Source organism: Ictalurus punctatus, chromosome 9, assembly GCF_001660625.3.
Source record: "Ictalurus punctatus breed USDA103 chromosome 9, Coco_2.0, whole genome shotgun sequence".
NCBI lineage: Eukaryota > Metazoa > Chordata > Actinopteri > Siluriformes > Ictaluridae > Ictalurus > Ictalurus punctatus.
In genome coordinates this window covers 27,090,966-27,110,089 of record NC_030424.2, presented here as the reverse complement: position 1 = coordinate 27,110,089, position 19,124 = coordinate 27,090,966, and the positions used below count along the sequence as shown (strand labels likewise).

The 19,124-nt window shown below is 40.5% G+C and overlaps 2 protein-coding genes across 6 annotated transcripts in view; both read left to right on the top strand.

Annotated features, from left to right (window-relative positions):
• The window catches only part of LOC108270429 (uncharacterized), a 58,877-nt gene extending 57,313 nt beyond the window's left edge, over positions 1-1,564 (top strand). For both annotated transcript variants that reach the window (XM_017477121.3, XM_017477122.3), the window contains exon 2: positions 237-1,564. In XM_017477121.3, the coding sequence (XP_017332610.1) occupies positions 237-1,229 (993 nt within the window). In that variant the 3' untranslated portion in view covers positions 1,230-1,564. The remainder of the gene's footprint in view (positions 1-236) is intronic.
• Positions 1,565-2,213: 649 nt separating this feature from the next.
• aftphb (aftiphilin b) lies at positions 2,214-19,124 on the top strand. 4 transcript variants are annotated; one of them, XM_017476358.3, is made up of 10 exons: positions 2,214-2,454; positions 6,474-8,111; positions 8,464-8,588; positions 8,759-8,879; positions 9,053-9,109; positions 9,456-9,548; positions 10,341-10,374; positions 13,181-13,273; positions 17,287-17,410; positions 18,209-19,124. In XM_017476358.3, exons 2-10 carry the CDS (start codon positions 6,507-6,509, stop codon positions 18,339-18,341), a joined length of 2,385 nt encoding a protein of 794 aa, XP_017331847.1. In that variant the 5' UTR covers positions 2,214-2,454; positions 6,474-6,506; the 3' UTR covers positions 18,342-19,124. The 4 variants fall into 4 exon arrangements, with proteins under 4 accessions (XP_017331847.1, XP_017331849.1, XP_017331850.1 ...); XM_017476360.3 differs by having other exon boundaries at positions 2,215-2,454; positions 10,344-10,374; XM_017476361.3 differs by lacking the exon at positions 13,181-13,273 and having other exon boundaries at positions 2,247-2,454.

Here is a 19,124-nt window from a genome sequence, read left to right as displayed (position 1 = left end):
TTTGGAGCTCTAAACTGTGCTTAATTTAATCCTTATTGGTGCAACCCACCCATAATGTATTAAGTATGTATACTACGAGGGACCTCTTTGGAGCTCTAAACTGTGCTTAATTTAATCCTTATTGGTGCAACCCACCCATAATGTATTAAGTATGTATACTATGAGGTCACATGTGAAAAAGAATTGTTCATGCGTACATAAGCTATTTTTACAGTGAGTGTTGCATATCTTTGTAGGTTACCATCCACGAGAGAATAAATTCACGTGAAATAAAGGAGCGCTTCATCAAAGGGAAGCATTGTAGTTTAGAGGAACTGAGAGTGCAAATGCCCAGGCAGAGGCCTGTGGATTACATGCTTAAGTACTTAATGAAGTACATCCCACCCTATCCAACTCCAGCTGAATTTTGGGTTTCAGATGTAGCCCATGTTACTGAGGAGTACGGCTTCATGGGGATACTGAAGTCTGAGCAGTTCAGACCTCCTGTAAGTGATTTCTCATGGTGGGACATAAAAATTAACAAAGAGGAGATAAGAGCAGCAGAGATGCGCTACGTGGAGAAAAATTTCTCAATCCAAGCAGAAGAGCTGAAAAAGCCAGAGGCGTTTATGGAGACATTCACCACATCACCCCTGTTCCAACCAGAGAAATCCCGCTACGGCAATTATCGCTTCACATTTCCGCTCACTGATCTGATGCAATGGTACAAGAAACAGAACTGCGGAGGAGAAGAGCCGGTTCTCAGAGTGTACGAGACCATCACCTACAGACAGGAGATTGTGTACACGGTGCTGATTCACAGTCCTGAGGATAACAAGCTTTTTGAAGAATACCCGCTTCTTGAAGCGAGTGAGTGGGTTCGTTACAAGGATGGGAGGATTATCTGGAACGCACAAGCCATTAGTGAAACCCACTGGTATCAGTTTGTTTCAGGAGAAGTGCAAAGGCTAAATACTTATCAGTTTTATGTCTGGGATCAGGTTAGCTTAGTCTTTCACTTGCCTAATTGTAAGAAAATAGAAATCGACAGAAAACGGCTTATAAACGCCCTCGAGGCCTGTAAACTTGACAACATAGATCTCTCAGGATACCGAGGTCCTAAAGACCAAGAGGAACGCTTCTCTGAAGCAAAGATGAAAGTGAGTGAATTGAAACGAGAGCTGGAAGAGGAAGAGAAAGAAAAAGAGATCAAAGATGATGATAAAATAAAAATGGAGGTAGATCCATAATTGTGAACGATTCAAAGTAGGAGTTAGACAGTAAAGAGGATGAAGATCAGTCAAAAAGTATGAAACATATTCATGGGTAGAAAGTACAAAATACCTCTCATACTGTATATTTAACCATACTGTCATATTTCGCCACATAGGATTTAATATTCATATCTATTTTTTCTATCAATTCTGAAATAATCCCAACAATGTAATGTTTTGTAATCGTTTTAGTGTAAAAAATATGAAATATGAGATGTGTAATGATCATTTTCTGGATTTATTGTGAGTGCACAAATGATAATATGTATGTAACAGGAGATGAATAAAAAATTATCTGTGATTTAATTTTCTTTAGTTAAAAAAAAAAGTTTCGTTTACAATCAGGAAAGATTTCATCATATGTGTGGCAGCCTGGAAATTTAGCAATCCATGTATCAGCTCGGTTTTGGAAGGTGGAAGGAAACTGGACAACCTGGACACAGACGGGGATATGAATGTGTCAGTAAACCCCTTGCTCTTTAAGAACCAAATATCAGAAAATGAAAAAATGGCTTGTCATTTTATTATTCATTTACAAATCCAAAACAAAAATAAACCAAAAAAACGTATAAAAACAAGGGTTTTTTGTTTTGTTTTTTCATTTTGGATTTGTAAATGAATAATAAAATAACAAGACATTTTTTTCTGATATTTGATTCTTAATTGTATATGAAAAGAACAAAAGATACACAAAATGCTCATAAATTGCAGGTTGTAACTTACTTATTAATGTCTAGCTGAACATTTATCCTACATCCTACAACTTTGTTTGAAGTTTTCAGCAGTTGGGCTAATCTGAATATTAGCTATAATTATGTTAACGTCATCTACGATATGTAAGACGTCGATAACAAAATAAATCGGTTGAAAATCGATTGAACATGAAGCAAGTTATACGATTTATCAGCTTAGACTCGAACCTCTCCATAGACGTCAATTAAAATACCGTTGTGTCTAGTCCCTTCCAATATGGCGGACGTGTTGACGTATGACCTATGCTAACATCAGCGGGACTATTTCCCATTAGCAGCGAAAGACTGTTGGACTATGGCATGCTGGGAAAAGAGACCTATTTCAGAGGTGTACAGAAATGAACTTTACTCACTAAATACGGACTGCTATAAGGAACAAAGTGGATTCCTACCCCTTATTCAGCTAATTTGGTCAAAATGTCATCACTGTCTCTAGCAGCTAAATGAAGGTAAGAGTGTCTGCGCGTGAAGCTCTTCGCTATTAACGTTTCTTATGTTTATAATATTGACAGGTGACGTTAACGTTGGAGAGCTAGCTGGATAGCTAGCATGGTAGCTGCAGATTAACAAAACAGCTTATTTATTTAACTTGACGGTTAATTGTTTAACTTGGGGCAGTTAAACAGGGCAGCTTGATGTTTGATATTAATGTGTCAAAACAATTGTTGCTATTTTGCGTTTCTGGATTGTGACGAATTAGCAAATTAGCTACTTGACTATTTCTTTTTTTTTTCTTTTTTATCCCACCCATATTCCGCATCCTCGCTTGGATTGGCTAATATTTCAGAGCTCTGTCGGAGAAGCGCGTGAGTTGGAAATAGTATCAAATAGAAGCGCACGAAGCGCGTTGTAACCAGCCAATCCTGGCTCAGGAGGCGGGATTTGTCTTAATACGGGTGCAGAGTTTAAGGCAGTGTTTTGTAAACATGCGAGACTATTGGTATTTGCGCAACTAAGCCTTATTCTGCGCAGTATTGTGGGAGTTTTAGATCAGAAAGCATAGTGGAGAGCACCATCTAGGGTATTATTTATATATATATATATATATATATATATATGTAATGTATATGTGTGTGTACATATGTGTGGATTATTCTCAGTACAGCAGTAGGATGTGTGGTGTAAGTACGAGTGTATCAGGTGTTGCAACATCATTAAACACCTGTAAGGTTAATACAGGTCTAGCATTCAGTATTTGTGACATTACTGTATACCCTACATATCGTTCGTACTTTGATACAGTTTACTTTTACATTTTTTTAAGAACTCCGTACTAATACTGGATTGCACCGTCTTTGCCGTGTAGAACAGTTTCCATTCTTCATGGCAAGGATTCCACAATGTGTAAGAATAATGCCTTAGAGATTCTGGTCCATGTTGATGTGGCCCACATTGATGTGGCCCATGTTGATATGGCCCATGATTGCATCATACAGTATAATTGGTGCAGATTTGGGCGGCCGCACATCCAGGCTGCGATCTCCCGTTCATCCAGATCCCAAAGGTGCTCTACTAAATTCAGATCTGATGACTGGGAAGGCCGCTGAAGTACACCAAACCCACCGTCATGTTCGTGGAAGCAGTTTTTAGATGACGTGGCCATAAAGTGATGTGTGCGTTTAGCAGAAATACTCAGATATGCTGTGGCATTCGAATTTACATTTACGGCCTTCAAACGATGCTGAATTGGCACACGGCGTGTGGCGAGAAAATATTCCCCACACCGTTACACTTCCACCACCAGGCCGTGAGAGATTTATGGTCTTTGCGTACAGACCAGCCCAACAACAATGCCATGATCAGTCACTGAGATCACCTTCCCATTCTAATGTTTCAATCGAACCTTAACCAAAGCTCTTGTATCTGCAAGATCTTATGCACCACATGATCGACTTATCCTACGATATATGGACATGACCTTGATCATTTTTACCGACCTCGATATTTCCCATTGTATTTACATGCGTGTTTGTTTACATAAGAATGAACGTCACTAACATTTTAGAACACACCAAGAACGATAACTATAAACATTACTATAACGATAACTATATCAGTGTCCACACCAACACACGTTTTCGTCGTAAGCATGCGCTGCAGTTATATCCTCTGCTGCTTTAAATGCTCGAGCTCTTTAAAGTAGGCTGGATTCTGATTGGCTGTCAATGTTTTTATCGTTCATCAGCCGGGGGAAAAATCGTTCTGGAAGCGATTCTGACGATATAGTTTCTCTGTGCCATTAAGGTTATAGTTGTGATGCGGACTCTGCTATTCTTTTATATTAAGAACGATTTTTAGAACTTTATCATTATCGTTATAGCACCATCTTTGGTGTGAACGGGCCTTTCGGGCTGTCGAATTAAAAGTCCAACTTCGAATATTCGTCGAAGACCAGACAAAATTTGCGCGTTCACATTTTCGATGCGTAGCGAGCACTAGCACCGACTTTGAATTAAAACGTACTGTTAAAAAAAATTACACACAAAGATATTAATGCGCTAACGATGTTTGTGTTTTTTTTGAAGAAGAAAAGTTTGCGTCTCCCGTTCTGAATGTGATGTACATCAGGTTTAATAACTCGTTCTCGTTTGCTTTGATAACTCTCTCTAACCTCCTTTTAAATCCCGAGCTTTGCAGTCCTTTCAGGTATAACGATACACACCCGTCGGGATTTGATTAGATCGTGGTAGGTACATTTTCTTTCTGTGTGCATTGACAGGATAACAATACACTTGATTTGACACTAGACTTGTAAATCAGATATATTTAGTGGGAGCAAAAGAGGCGGGTTTGTGCTGCAGTCAGCTGGATCTGCGGATTGAGTTTCAGCATCTGTGACGACAAAGAGACAGATCGATTTACCTGAGATCAGTTTACTCTTTCTAACCGTGTGTGTGTGTGTGTGTGTGTCTTATCAACCGCCCTCAAACCAGTCAAATTATCACCGTTATTACCGACCGAAATATCGCCGTGACTGGAAATCTCTGGAAAACGTTTTTATTTCCATATATCAGAACGAGACCTGACTAGCTTTCTAAAGCGTATCACGGTGGTTTAAATATTTTATCCCACTGTATGATCGTGCATCATTTACATGTATTACAGTACAACAATGTTCGCCGGTCCTCTACTCTGCGTGACACCTGGCGAAGCACAATCTCCTCACTAGAGTCATAACCTAAGATGGCCACCTCAGCAGGTAAATAATTAATAGGCTGTCTCTGATCTGGCTGATTAAAGACCGTTGACACTCCAGGGAAGGGCCGAAGTTGGTTTCGGCCACTTCCTACCCATCAGCCAGCTCTCCTTTATCGTAGAGTAGCTTCTAACAGGGCGAACATGTTCTTCCTTTGAGAACGATACGGTTTTCAGAGTGCTGCTCTTGCTGCATCACAGGCAAGGCAACATTTCTGCATACGTGAGCTCATAGATGCTCGTGATTGGCTGTGGAAAAATGGGGGGGGGAAATGATAACAAATAAAATAGTAAATTAGTATAACTAATGTTTAATATATAAGATGTATAAATTCTGCAAACATCATTTTACACACCACATTAGTTAATAATAACTTAGTTATAGCTTATCCGTTATTTATATTTACTCATTTGGGAGATGCTTTTATCCAGAGTGACTTACAATAGAGCTAGGCGGTTTAGGAATTAGGGCCTTGCTCAAGGGCCCAACGTTAACAGCTTGGCGGTACCAGGATGCAAACGGACAACCTTACAACTAGTAGACACTATCGATCCATCACCGCCATGTTTTAATTTGCCTTTTCATCCAACTTCGAGGTGACGTGAGTCGACTTTTACGTAAAAACGGTAGTCCTCGGTTGGGATTCGTCCTAGTTGAAAAAATGCAGAACCTCGGATTAATAGTAAAAGACGAAATAGCGGTGATTTCTAGCCTCTCCGTCGGATAAGAAATACAGTGATAAAGGTCTTTCTCATCAAACACCACATGTTCTGTGAGCTGAAATAAACATTTACACTTCATCAAGCCCATACTTCCTGCTCTGGAAGAGTAACTTCCGCTTAGTTCATTCGATTCAGGAGAGACTTCTCCTAGGCACGCTTACATACTGTTGTGTGCCACACTGATGGACATTTGCTAGCTTAAGCACAAGGTATAATGGTCAGGTTTTGCTGTTAGCGCCTAAAAAAACCAAACAAAACAAGGGCTTCTTTGTTCGTTCACCATTTTCCAGCAGTGTTCAAAGTCCTATTAATGAGAAATCCAAGTAGTGGATTGGTTGGTACAAACAGTGGGTTGGTTATACAGGTGTTGATGAAGGTCTGGAGCTTTTTGGGTGTTTAGACTGTGGTCCACCATGTCTCTGCTTCGTAGAATAGGACTGATGTAATATATCATAATACTTGTTAGCTTAAGAGTAATAATTGCAGCAAAGATCTGGTTGCAGCATTCAATCCAGGCATAGAATCTGTTTCTTCGTTTTCCTCTTTTTAGGTTTATGCGTCCTCTAGGTGGCGCTAGAGGATCATGGAGCCCGACGTCGTCCGCATGTACTCCTCCTCCCCCCCTCCACTGGATGAGGACGGAGAGGAGGAAGACGAAGACGACTTTGGTGAGTTCGGAGGTTACTGCTGCAACGTGTCATCCGGTTTCAGCTTCTCTGAGTACGACACGCCCAACGCGTTCGTTCAGTCGTACGAGACCGATACCTCGCCTCCTGATCTATGTAACACGTTCACACAGAGTGTCAGTCAGCCAGGAAAAGACTTGGCAGTTGAAGAGACGAAAGACCAGGAGGCACCAAATCCCGAGTCGCTGATACACGAGACCAATGTTGCTGTGGACTGCGGGAATGGAAAAGTGGAGGCATCTAAAGTTCTCATCAATGGCCCTTTATTCTCCGACTCCCATGAGGAGCAATCTATGGTCTCTATGACAGGGAAGCATAGCAGCTATGAGCTTCAGGATTTCGAATTGGACGGCAAAGATGAGCACAGTGACGACCCAAACACAGATCAAGTGGGACACTGCCTCAGTAATGGACCCATCACAATTTGCACCATTAAAAAGCCGGCGCGGCTTACAGTAACTAGCGCCGACAGCACAGTATCTGTGTTAGCATCTAGAGCAGAGGATTCCAGTACAGAAACTAATAAAGCTTCTAGAGCAGTTGCTGATTCTCAGCAGTTATTGGAGGATAACATCTCCCTGAGGGAGGAGTCTGAGGATGGGGGTGCTCTGGCAGGAGAGGAGGTATCTGAATCCCAGGAACTTGATTTCAGTCTAGCAGCTGAGGATCAAAGCAGCAAGGAAAAGATGGATGAAGATGCACTCTCTGGTCTTTGTGGGCCTTCTGGTGCGTCCTTTTGCGAAATAGAGATTCAGAGTGGCAACATTGGAAACATTGCTGATACATCGTTGGAACAAGTTGTGGAGAAGACTCCAATGTCTGATGCACAGCTTAAGGAAAACGTTGAGGTGGAGCAGGTTAACGTGGAGGTTAACGAGACTCCAGGAAGCCCAGCGGTTAAAGAACCCCTTGCGGTTCCTGGAAGAGTGGAACTGGAAGAAGATTTTGAGCAAGTGTGTTTGCCTGTGGTTGACCCAACAGTTATGATGGTCCCTAATCCGGAGGCAGATCCAGTTATAAGGGACGTTAAGAGAATTGTAGTTGGGTCTTCAGTGGAGTCGGATGAGGACTTTGGAGACTTCCGGGATGCCACTCAAGGTTTTCCAGACGTCAGCCAGACCGAATCCACGAGTCAGGAGGGATTTGCTGACTTTGTGACTGCACTATCAGACTGCTCGTCGAACGACGAGTTCGCAGATACAGACACCCTGAAGGACTTGAAGGAGGAAGAGGAGCTGACTGCAGATGATAAAGATGATGACGACGACAATAATGATCAGGAAATGATGTGTTCAGAACTACCCCCAAGCGATAGCTTTGCAGATTTTAGTTCGGCTCCGTTTGGTGGCATGGCAGGCACTACTGGTGAAAGTTGGGCAGAGTTTGGGCAGCACGAGGAGCGTGAGGTACAGCAAGAGTCGTGGGCAGCGTTTGATGAGGAACAGCAAAATAGTACTGCAACAGCGCCCTCTACTGATAGCCTCCAGACTGACAGTGTGTTGGTATGTTGGGGAAATTGTTGGGGTTACACACCGCTTTTTTTTTTAACCCTTTTAAACTTTTGATTTAAAAGTTATTATAAACCTTTAAAACATTTCCGATTATTCCGTTTTTGATAGAAATAATTGGAAAAATTGCCATTGCACTGTATTATTGTCACCACAGAATAATGAATGAGTTGAAAACAAGCTTTGGGTGACGTTTTAGATGTTTTACAACACCGATAACTCCACGGTCTGGGTCCAGATTAAAGTTTAATTATTATCAGTACGTCTACCTCCACATCACACCAGGGTTGGAAAGAAGCTGAAAAATTAAATCATGTCCTTCTCTACATTTCTCGTTCTCCTTCAGTGTGGGTTGAGTCACAAACTGCAGCATCTTTTCGAAAGCGCTTTCCCTTCAGAGACGGCTCCAGACGACTCGGACCTGCTGACCCTCCAGGCCCTGCTGGAGCCCCAGGACCATGCGGAGATCAGGTGTCATACCCACGTTCAGCCAAAAGTGACTTTTAGACATTCTGATGGATTGCAACACTCTTAATTCCTATTGTAGGCAATAATATGTGAAATATTAATACCACGTTGGTGACCATGTCGTAATTAGAATTAGAAAACTCGATTCCTCTTTCTCGCCCATGTTGTCTCAGGGAGTCTGTAGCCATGTGGCGCCACCTGTTGGACATCCACAGCGCCCACGGCCTCAAAGTGCAATGGGTCGGCTCACACAGCAACAGGATTCTGCTGGACTGCCTGGGAATCTACAACATTGTATGTATTGTAGAATACAATTTTAAATTTCTACACATACTATGTGAAATACGGTGTAATCATTTGTTTTTGTTTGTTTGTTTTTAAACTGTAACATGTTTTGCTCAGTAATTTTGTAGTTTAAATACTGTAAGATCCAAAAAGCCCTGTTTATTTGTTTATCTATTTTGCAGTTGTTTACTGGTCAGAAAAAGCAGCCCGTCATCGTACCCATGTTCGCTGCTGGTCTGGTGAGTTCATTCCGAAGCCAGTTCATAGCTAATTGTGCCACAATGCCACATGGAAATCTTTATTCATTCATTCATTCAGTCATTCATTCATTCATTTATTTATTCATGCCTTTTATTTTCAACATTTTATCCTGGTCATGGTTTAATAACGTCTAGGTTGGCAAATGGTTCATCCAAGTGTACAGCAGTATATCATTCATTTAAGAGAATTACGTGAATAATAACTCGGTTAAACATAATAAAAGGAATTAAGATGTGTTTTCTGTAGACTATTATACAGATTAGTCATTAAAATGGTTCTAAAAAAAAAAAAACACACAGTTCTCACTCCCTTTCTCTCATTTAGGGAATGCTTGAACCTACCAAAGAGCCTGTGAAACATTCCTCCATCTTTTCTGCATCCTCACCTGGTCAGGGAAGATCCGCACTGTGCGCTCAGGTACGGCAGAAAGAGTCATACAACTTGATCGCAGCCGTGGTGGACAGGAGTGTAACTAACACACACACACACACACACACACACACACATATATATATATATATATATAAATATAAAATAATAAAAATACACATGAGTACATAGTATACTCATTCATGCAATTATCCAATCATGTGGCAGCAGTGCAGTGTATGAACTCGTGCAGATACAGGTCAAGAGCTTCGGGTAATGTTCACGTCAAACAAGAGAATGAGGCAAAATGTGAATTTTGTAACTGAATGAGTAACTGCTGAACTCCTCACACACCTTGTTGATTAGAGAGATCAGAGGAGAATGGCCAGACTGGTTCAAACTGACAGGAATCTGTGGCCACATTGCACACGAGCTCATCCTCAACTAGTCTTTTTCAAATCTTCATCTATCCAGTTTTGGTGAACTCATGCCCTCTGTAGCCTCAGATTCCTGTTCTTGGCTGACAGGACCGGGATCCCGATGTGGTCTTCTGCCATTGTAGCCCATTTACCTCAAAATTCGCCATGTCCTGTGCTCTGAGATGCTTTTCTGCTCACCGTGGTTCTAAAGAGTGATTATTTGCGTTACCGTACCCCTTCCTGTCGGGTTGAACCACTCCGGTCCTTCTCCTCTTGTCCTTTCGTCAGTATCTAACGTGTAAAGGCAGATATAGAGACTTGGAGCACACGACATATAATGTTGAGCTTGTATTCTTTCTTTATTTAATTGACATTAATGATTCGAATGTTAAAACGTGCACGTGTGTGTGTGTGTCTCCAGCAGGTGGTGTCCTCGTTAAGCCTCGAAGACGACGGTACGTCTCAGCGCCGAGCTTCTTTCTCTGTAACGCAACGCAAAACCACCCGTCACTCTCGACAGAAATCTTACTCCTGATTACAACTTCCTTCCTCCGCTTTCCTTTTCTCCTTTATTATACTTGTGCTTCTTCTTTCTTCTCCATCCCGATACACCATTTCTCGCTGATTCGGATGCAGATGAACATTTTCTCACACCGCTGACTTTCGACACGATTCTCTGTCTGTTCCTTTACTCGTTTCCCTCTCAGCTCTAGTGAATAAACTGGACTGCCTTAAAACAAGGTGCCATAGTCCTCTGTGCTGCATAGAGGACACGTAACAAGCCTTTTGTCCTACTTCTGTCTGACTTCTTCTACCTTTTATCTCTTTGCTGTAATCACTCTTGTTGTTATGCTGCACCCTGAGATGCACTACCTCATTTGGTCAATATGCAATAGGTACCGACGTATTCCAGTCGTATTCCGGTACCAACGTATTCCAGTCGTACGCCACCGAGTCTCAGGACGGGTTCGGTGCAAACGAAGCCGTTTCACTGCGCAGGTGCTAAAACGTTAAAGGACAACGCACCAAACTGTCACAACAAAATGCAGATAATATATGAAACTCTGACTTTGTCCTAGTGGGCCATGTCAAATTCTGAAACTCGACTGATATCAAGAGTTTTTGGCGTTTGCAGAGAGAATCAACTTCTCATGGCGTCTATAAGATTTTCATCACGATCAACAAAGTGGAATTGTTGCCACTGGCCTTGTTCTCTCTAAAAGCCGACATTCGCTTGTGACACTTACAGCACAAGGAGAGCGGTGTGCAGTGAAATTGAATTTATTTTTTTTTATTTTTTTTTTTAAACAATCTTGCCCTAGATAATGAGATTCCATGCTGATTTGACCGGTTTCCTTCAAACTACAAGCAAACCTATTGGTTTGCTAACTAACCGACAGGGTAATGACACTACCAGAGTGTAACCCTGTTTTAAAAGTATAATTTAATCAATTAGCACTGATTGCTAGGTTAGTCAGGGGTAGACAGATCAGAAATCCATTACGCTAGCCCATTGGGAACGTGAACGCTCTGATGTGCTGCCCAGTCCCATGTTTTGGTTGCCTGCACACTGGAAAATCTAATAACGTAATATGAGCTAGTCAGCTAGTCAAAGGCATTAATAAAGACGTAAGGGTATGTAACGAGGATATGATCGTTCTCCTATCTTAAAGTTTCTGCAAAACGTCGGCAGGTCGTTGGATAATGCCGTTCTGTCGTCACACGACATGAGAAAGATATACGACTCTGGCTGGCGTCTTTATCTAACGTCGATATGTTTAACCGCAAGGTGTCCGGGTGTGGTAATCAGGAGAGTTATAACAGTATAAGGCACCTGGGATGCTGATTTGTCCACCCCTGAACTTCCAGCTCACGTTGCGTCGATCTGTCTGCTATCCGAACACTAATCAATCGAATTTAAAACGATCAAGTACTGGAACGACATTTAATGTTAAATATATCAGTAACTGTGATGAAGGCAAGTGGACGTATTGGAACCACCGCACTTATGATTGGTGTATTGCATTAAAATGCGCTTGCGGAGTTACCCATGTGTCCCATGCTAATGAATGCTAATTCCTGCCTTTGTGGTTCCCAAATCCAATTAAACACAATTAATGTTGAAGTAAAATAGTAGAAATTTTATGGAAAAAGATGGCCTGGGTAATATTTCAGTTTCAGGGGTTAGTTTTTTTTTTTTTCCTGTCTATATTTTTCTGTGTAATTCTATTATATCTTTCAGACATTCAGTATATTACCACAATAGCGGCAAAGACCTTCAGATGTAACACTATTTAGAGTTTAAGAAAAAGATGTCTATTTATATCTTTTAATTTCTTTACCAGTGTGTGTGTGTCTGATCTGTTCTGTCTTCTTGTTTCATTTCCTTCATCTCTTGCTCGTCAATCAATTCTTCTTGATAAAAGATGAACAACTGTGATTTGATTTCTGATGCACTTTTGATTTTGGACTCTTTATTTCTCAGGTTCGAAATTCTAATTCTAAATGGAAAACTCTTGGACAACCCTTGTAAAATAAATTAAATAAAAAGGTTTATATTGCGCATCATATTTCCTTACATTCTTTCTGTTCTGTTCTTTCCTGTCTTGACTTTCTTTCCTGTCCTGTTGAAATCTCTCTTCTGCACTTTGCATCACTTCTCTTTATTCAGCCTGATGAAGATTCAGCAAATATATATATATATATATATATATATATATATATATATATATATATATATATATATATATATATATATATATATATATATATATATATATATATAAAATCTCAATGCGAAATCTTTAAATGTGTCAAGAAACTTTAATATTTACAGCATTGGCATTAACAAACAGTCAGTGCTTAAAAATGGGGGTTAAAAACTTTTCTTTTCTAAACACTTTAAAATTTCAGTCTCAATCTTCTATGTAAAATCTAAATCCGCATCTAAAAAATTCAGCTTTTTTTCTTTCTTTTTTTTTTTTTTTTTTTTGCACTTACTGGAAGTTGATCAGTACTTTCCTCTTTGTAGATGATCAAACTGAAGCTATGATTTTTCTAAAAATTAAAACCGATTCATTAATTTCTGTAAATTTGTATACTTTATATAGCTTTTTTCAACACTCTGAGCAGGTGTGTATGTGTGTGTGCATGTGTTTGTGCATGTGTGTGTGTGTGTGTGTGTGTGTGTGTGTGTTTGGAAGCATTAACCTCTTTTTAACCCTCACTTGCCTCCGTGTGTGCTGCCATTACGCACCGCAGCACCAGGGGGCGCAGTCACACATCTCAACCTTGATTTCTTTGGGCCAGTGGAGGACTGTAGCTCAGACAGTGACACTGATACGCCGATGCCAGGTTAGAGGACAGGAACAGTCCTGAGAAACACACACTGACATGATATTTACTTGTGTATATACTAAGGGTGTGATGATATACCAGTATGACTCTATAACACGATCAGAAAATCTGAAATAGACTCAAAGCGCTTTATTCCTCTTACACCACAGCAATTAGTGCTTTTATTTATTAAAGAGCAATACTTTTTAATCCATTTACACTTACTATTAGCTAATGTTGTGGAACATCTGAGAAAAAAGTTCATGTCTTACGTTATAGTCTCAAGCACTGAGCAAGCGATAACGTAAAGGTGACTAATTGAGTCTAATTAACTCTAATTAAATCAGAACCGAGTCTCATGCTCCTATTCAAGTTCCTTTCAACACACTTAGACAGTCCCTCCAGGATTTTGCGATCGCAGAAATTAACGCAAAAAATCGCGCTAACTCTCGATAAATAAAATATCCGTAGGAGATCACCGTTTTTGTAAATTAACGCAGATTTTCCTCAGGTTCGGGCCAAGACGCGTCACGTCACGTCGTCTCAACGCGCATTCAGCCAAAGCCCTCTTCAAGTCACGTGTGTCAAACATGAGTACAGCTAAAAGGTCTCGTTTACCAACAAACAATTTTGTGCGATTGCGATTTCTCCCATTCAAGAAAAAAAACAAAGCACGAAAAACTCCGCACATAGCGTCACAAACTGTGAAAAAGCAGCAGCAAGGTCAAGCATTTTTGGCCGCGACAAACACAAAACAAATCCACCAAATCACGTACAGACTGATTCGCACTGCGTGACTCTATAAGTATTCACTCATAGAAGATTAATGATTCATAATCGCACTATCCGGTGTCGCCCAGATGAGGACGGGTTCCCTTTTGAGTCTGGATCCTCTCAAGGTTTCTTCCTCATGTCGTCTCGGGGAGTTTTTCCTCACCACCATCGCCTCTAGCTTTCTCAACAGGAATAAATTTAGAAATTTACGTTTATTTCAGATCATCTTTTTTTTTTCTGCTTTGTGACAACGTCCATTGTTAAAAGTGCGATGTAAGTCAAACTGACTTGAATGACAGCAGAAGTCCTTGTGTAAGTTGTCGGGTATAGAAACAATAACGTATTGGAAACGAGTGCGTTTGATATAAACCGGCGATTAGCAGCTACGCTAACGTCAGAGCCGCTCTTGCGGAAAACGAATTAACGTCTTCGGCCCAATGAGATTTGAGAATTCGACGGCGCTGTGGTATAGCATGCATTCATACGCACATGTACACATAATCCTTGCATCCTTAGTTAAAGTGCTGTGATTGGCTTGCTGTGAATCCTTCTTTCATTTCCTGCTTTCTACTGTTTTTTTTTTTTTTTTTAAGTTTTTGCTAATGTTTTTCAAGCCTTCCTGGCTTCCTCTGCTCTAGATTTTAGGAGCCAGACCTTTCAAAAAAAAAAACGACGGTTCATTAATTGCCGGTTCTTTCTCCAAAATCGTTTGACACAGTGCGAGTAAATATTTGCTGCGTCCCAATTCGTCCTAAATAGTATCCGAGGTTAGAATCAGCGTGTCCCAGATCGTAGCGTGCTGAAATGAGGTACCCGGATGGTCTAGTATTTCCCGGTAGATTTTCCAAGCGTGGATCCGTCGACACTTTTTCAGCTAATATCGCCCACAACACCTTGCGTGAAGGAGGAGGAGATTTGTGACGGTTTGCTTTGTCGAACCTGCAGACATGGCGGACGAGAGTAAGGTCGGTGATGCGTATTTTAGAGAGGTGTATATAATAAAAACGTGGAATGAAATAAATCACAGGAATGGTAGATTCAGTGATATCGTATTAATGTTATAAGGAATAACGAATGAAGAGAAGCTGAAACGCAACGAGGAGTTTGTTTACGGTGACGGTGTGCGTAACCAGGCAACAGCGTTCTCTTCAGTGTTAGTCACCGTGCTCTTTTTTTTTTTCCTGCAAGAGTACATCATTTTAGTGCATAGTATAAGTAGGCGAATTGGGACACCGCATGTATGTGCAAACAATACAGACGCTTAGGTAATCTGCTTACTTAGCTTAGATGAAGGAGCTGACTTTATACTTTATCGTCAATTTAAACCAAATCGTAGCATTTTCGTGTCTTTAGCGGGCAATAAGGACGTTAAAAGAAGCATAGGTTTGCGTCGAATCATGGGAAAATACCTCTGTGTGAATTTTTTTTTTTTTTTTATTTGCTTAAGGAAAAAACAGTTTACTCGTATACTAAACGCCCTTCCTGAAAATGCCTTCTTAATTATTCCTAGTGGTTTAGTCATTACGTCCTCTTCTTTCAGTTGAGTGCAGAGTGCTTGTGTTGTGTTCATGAAGGCGTGTTAAACTGTGGGTGTCGTCCCGTGTCTTGTGTGTGCTAATCTCAGTGCTGCATTGAAAGCTCTGCTTAAATTGTGCAAGTGTTTCTGTAGGCACTGATATACACTGTGTGTACGGTCGTGTGAAAAAATAAGTACACCCCATGGAAATTAGCGGCTTTTTTTTGTTGTTGACATATTTGGTCGAGCGAGCACGATCAACAAGTTGATATACTGGAACAAAACCATGAGGAAAATGAGTTTTTTCAATCATTTATTCAGCAGAAATATCACGATGTTATAGTCGTCTGTGGAAAAAGTAAGTACACCCTTGGGCTCAGAAGTTAGTATTGCCTGCTTTAGCAGAAATAACTCCCTGAAGGAGTTCTGTATAAATGTCCACCAGGCTTGCTGGAATTTTTGGCCACTCTTCTATGTAATATTCTTTCAGTTGCAAGATGTTTGAGGGTTTTTCTTGCATGTTTTGCCTGTTTCAAATCGCCCCCCAAACATTTCAATAGGATTCAAATCCAGGCTTTGACTAGGCCAGTTCATAACCCTACGTTTCTTCTTTTTGAGCCGTTCCTTGGTGGGTTTACTCGTGTGCTTAAGATCATTATCCTGTTGAAAAGTCCACTTTCTGTTCAACCTCAACTTTCAGACAGATGGCTTCACGTTACCTTCAAGCACTCTTTCTGATATGATGTTGAATGCAAGCTGTCCGGTCCCTGAGGCAGTGAAACAACCCTAAACCATAACATTTCCACCACCGTGCTTCACAGTTGGTATGAGGTGCTTCTCCTGAAAAGCTGTCTTTGATCTGTGCCAAACATGTCCGCTGTTACTGTGTCCAAACAACTCTATCTTTGATTCATCTCTCCAGAGCACATTACTCTAAAAGGCCTGGGCTTTACCTATACGCTCATTGGCTGTAGTCCTGCAAAGGATTTTTCTTGACACACCTCCCTGCAGGTCAAATTTGCGCAATCTCTATCTGATTGTAGAAGCATGAACTCTGACACCAACAGTTGCAAGACTTACTAACAGACCCTGTGATTTAAATTTTAGGGTTCTTGGAGACTTCTTTTTGCTTCACACGTTCTGCTCTCAGGCTGAATTTGTAGACGATTTTCCGTACAGTGGAATGATGGATTTCAAATCATTTGGAGATCTTTTTAAATCCCTCGCCAGACTCATAGGCATCCATGACCCTTTTTTTCCCCAAAGTCCTTATAGAACTCTTTAGATCTTGGCACGATGATATCACACACCTCAATAACAAAGGGAACTCCAGACACTAGATATGAGAGGGGTATAAATAAGACAAGTTCCACCTGCACTCCCTGAGCAGGTTCTAATCACTGGCACACAATCTTCAACACCTGATTCTAAGTGTATGGATTTGAAGATGTGATATGTAGGGGTGTACTTACTTTTTCCATGTGACTGATCTGGTTTTTTGTTCATTTAAATTGTGAAAATTACTACAAAATGTCAATTTTAATGTGTCATTTGACAGAGTATCACCTTTATTAATGTTTCAAAGAGGATCAAATGTTTGTCTAAATATGTATTTTTTAAAAACCTACCTATTTCCATGGGGTGTACTTATTTTTTCACATGCCCGTATATACGTGTGTGTGTGTGTGTGTGTGTGAATACTATTATAAAGTGTAAATACATATGTGTGTATGTACTGTAGGAGTGGATCCAGAGCTGTATGAACTGACCACTGCTAAACTAGAGAGCAATAACTCTGGCAGTAATGTAACCGACGCCTTCGCCAGACTGATGGAGACCGTTGAAAAGAATAGCACTGTAACCAGGTGTGTCTTCTCTCACACACTCTCTCACACACACCTCAACATATGATCTTCATGGAAATATCCACCATGAACGACGTGCGTACAGTATTAATCTTTATAACTAAAGTGCTTCCGACATCTTTCGCTGAGATCGTAGTCTGCTTTTGGTTCGGTTAATGGTTTTATACATTACCCACAATGCCGATAGTGCTCCAGTGAAATTTAGCCCTCGCTTCATGTCTTCCTCAAGAGAACGATGCAGCGGCGCTTCACGCTCCTCAAACAGATTTTCCCCTTTTTAACCGAATTTTTTTATTTATGATTTTTTTTTTTTTTGTCCCACCTAACGTGTTGGAAATGAACAGAAAGTTTTTGTATTTTGAAGAATTTAAAACCAAGGAAAAAGACGTGTTCAATATCCTTAATATAAACGACCGGACGGTATTTCTATTTAAAATTACGCAAATTTGTATTATTGACCCCACGTGAGAAGCCGTACTGATTTATTGGACCAATCCTAAAGGAAGGTCAACCAAACAAACCAAGTAATTGTACCGATAATACGTTGTTGTTGTTGTTGTTGTTGTTGTTGTTGTTGTTGTTGTTGTTGTTTTTAAATAATAATAGCTGATTTTTAGTGTAGACAGATTCAGCTCTAATGTGAACCCAGGCTATAATCCTATAAGCAGATGTAGAGAAAACTGTGATTTAAAAAAAAAAAAGTATTATTATTATTATTTGACATATTTTTATTGCGATCATACCCTGAATATCTCCTGCTGTTCCTCCCCTTGTGTGCATGCTTTTATGTTTTCACAGGCAGCCCGAGCGAGACGGAGAGATAAGCCAGGAGGCGGCCCACGTGATCGCTCTCCTCCCCGATCTGTCCTTCATGCACGCAAGAGTCCTCATGTTCCCTTCCACCCTGACTCCGGCTGCCAATCACCCGTGACCTTCGACCTCCAGTCAGTTTTCGCCTCGCGGCTTTCGTCTCTCCAGTGACCTCTGACCTCAACCCGAATCCGTACAGCAGGCTCATTCGTAACAGCGAGAGAAAGCGCCGTCACTTCGGAAGCGCTTTTAATCTTTCCGTAGCGCGTGGTTTTCGGTGTTTAATCCTTTCTGTTAAACGTTCCGCACTAGCGCTTTTTATTTTTCATCTGAAATTTCACACGTGTGAAAGAGATAGGAAAAACACTTGCACATTTTGTTACTTGAAAACTCACTAACTTATTAACGAATCTTGACGACTTTTACTTTTTATATCCGTTTTTGACTCTTTTTTTTCTTTCTTTCTTTCTTTCTTTCTTCGTGTTCCGTAAAAGTTTTACTTCATCACAAATTTCTCAAAGTCTCTTTTTATTTCTAACCAAGTTAGACAAGTGTTGTACGTTCCCGTCCTTTTGTTTTGAAATGCCTCTCCTTTTAACTCAACGACGAACACTTGTTCAGGAATGTTACTAAAGATATGAGTTTTTATTTATAACCATTACCATAAGGTAAATACTTGTGTATTTATTATATCATATATACAGCATACGTCTTCTTCGTGTGTGTGTGTGTGTGTGTGTGTGTGTGTGTGTGTGTGTGTGTGTGTGTGTGTGTGTGTGTTTGTGTTGTTATTTTCGTCAAATCCCTGTTAAGCATGTGAGGTTGGAATTTTGCACCGGACTGACTGACACACAAGAATGTTTCTGTGTAAACGTAACAAAATAAAACACAGTATGCTCGAGAA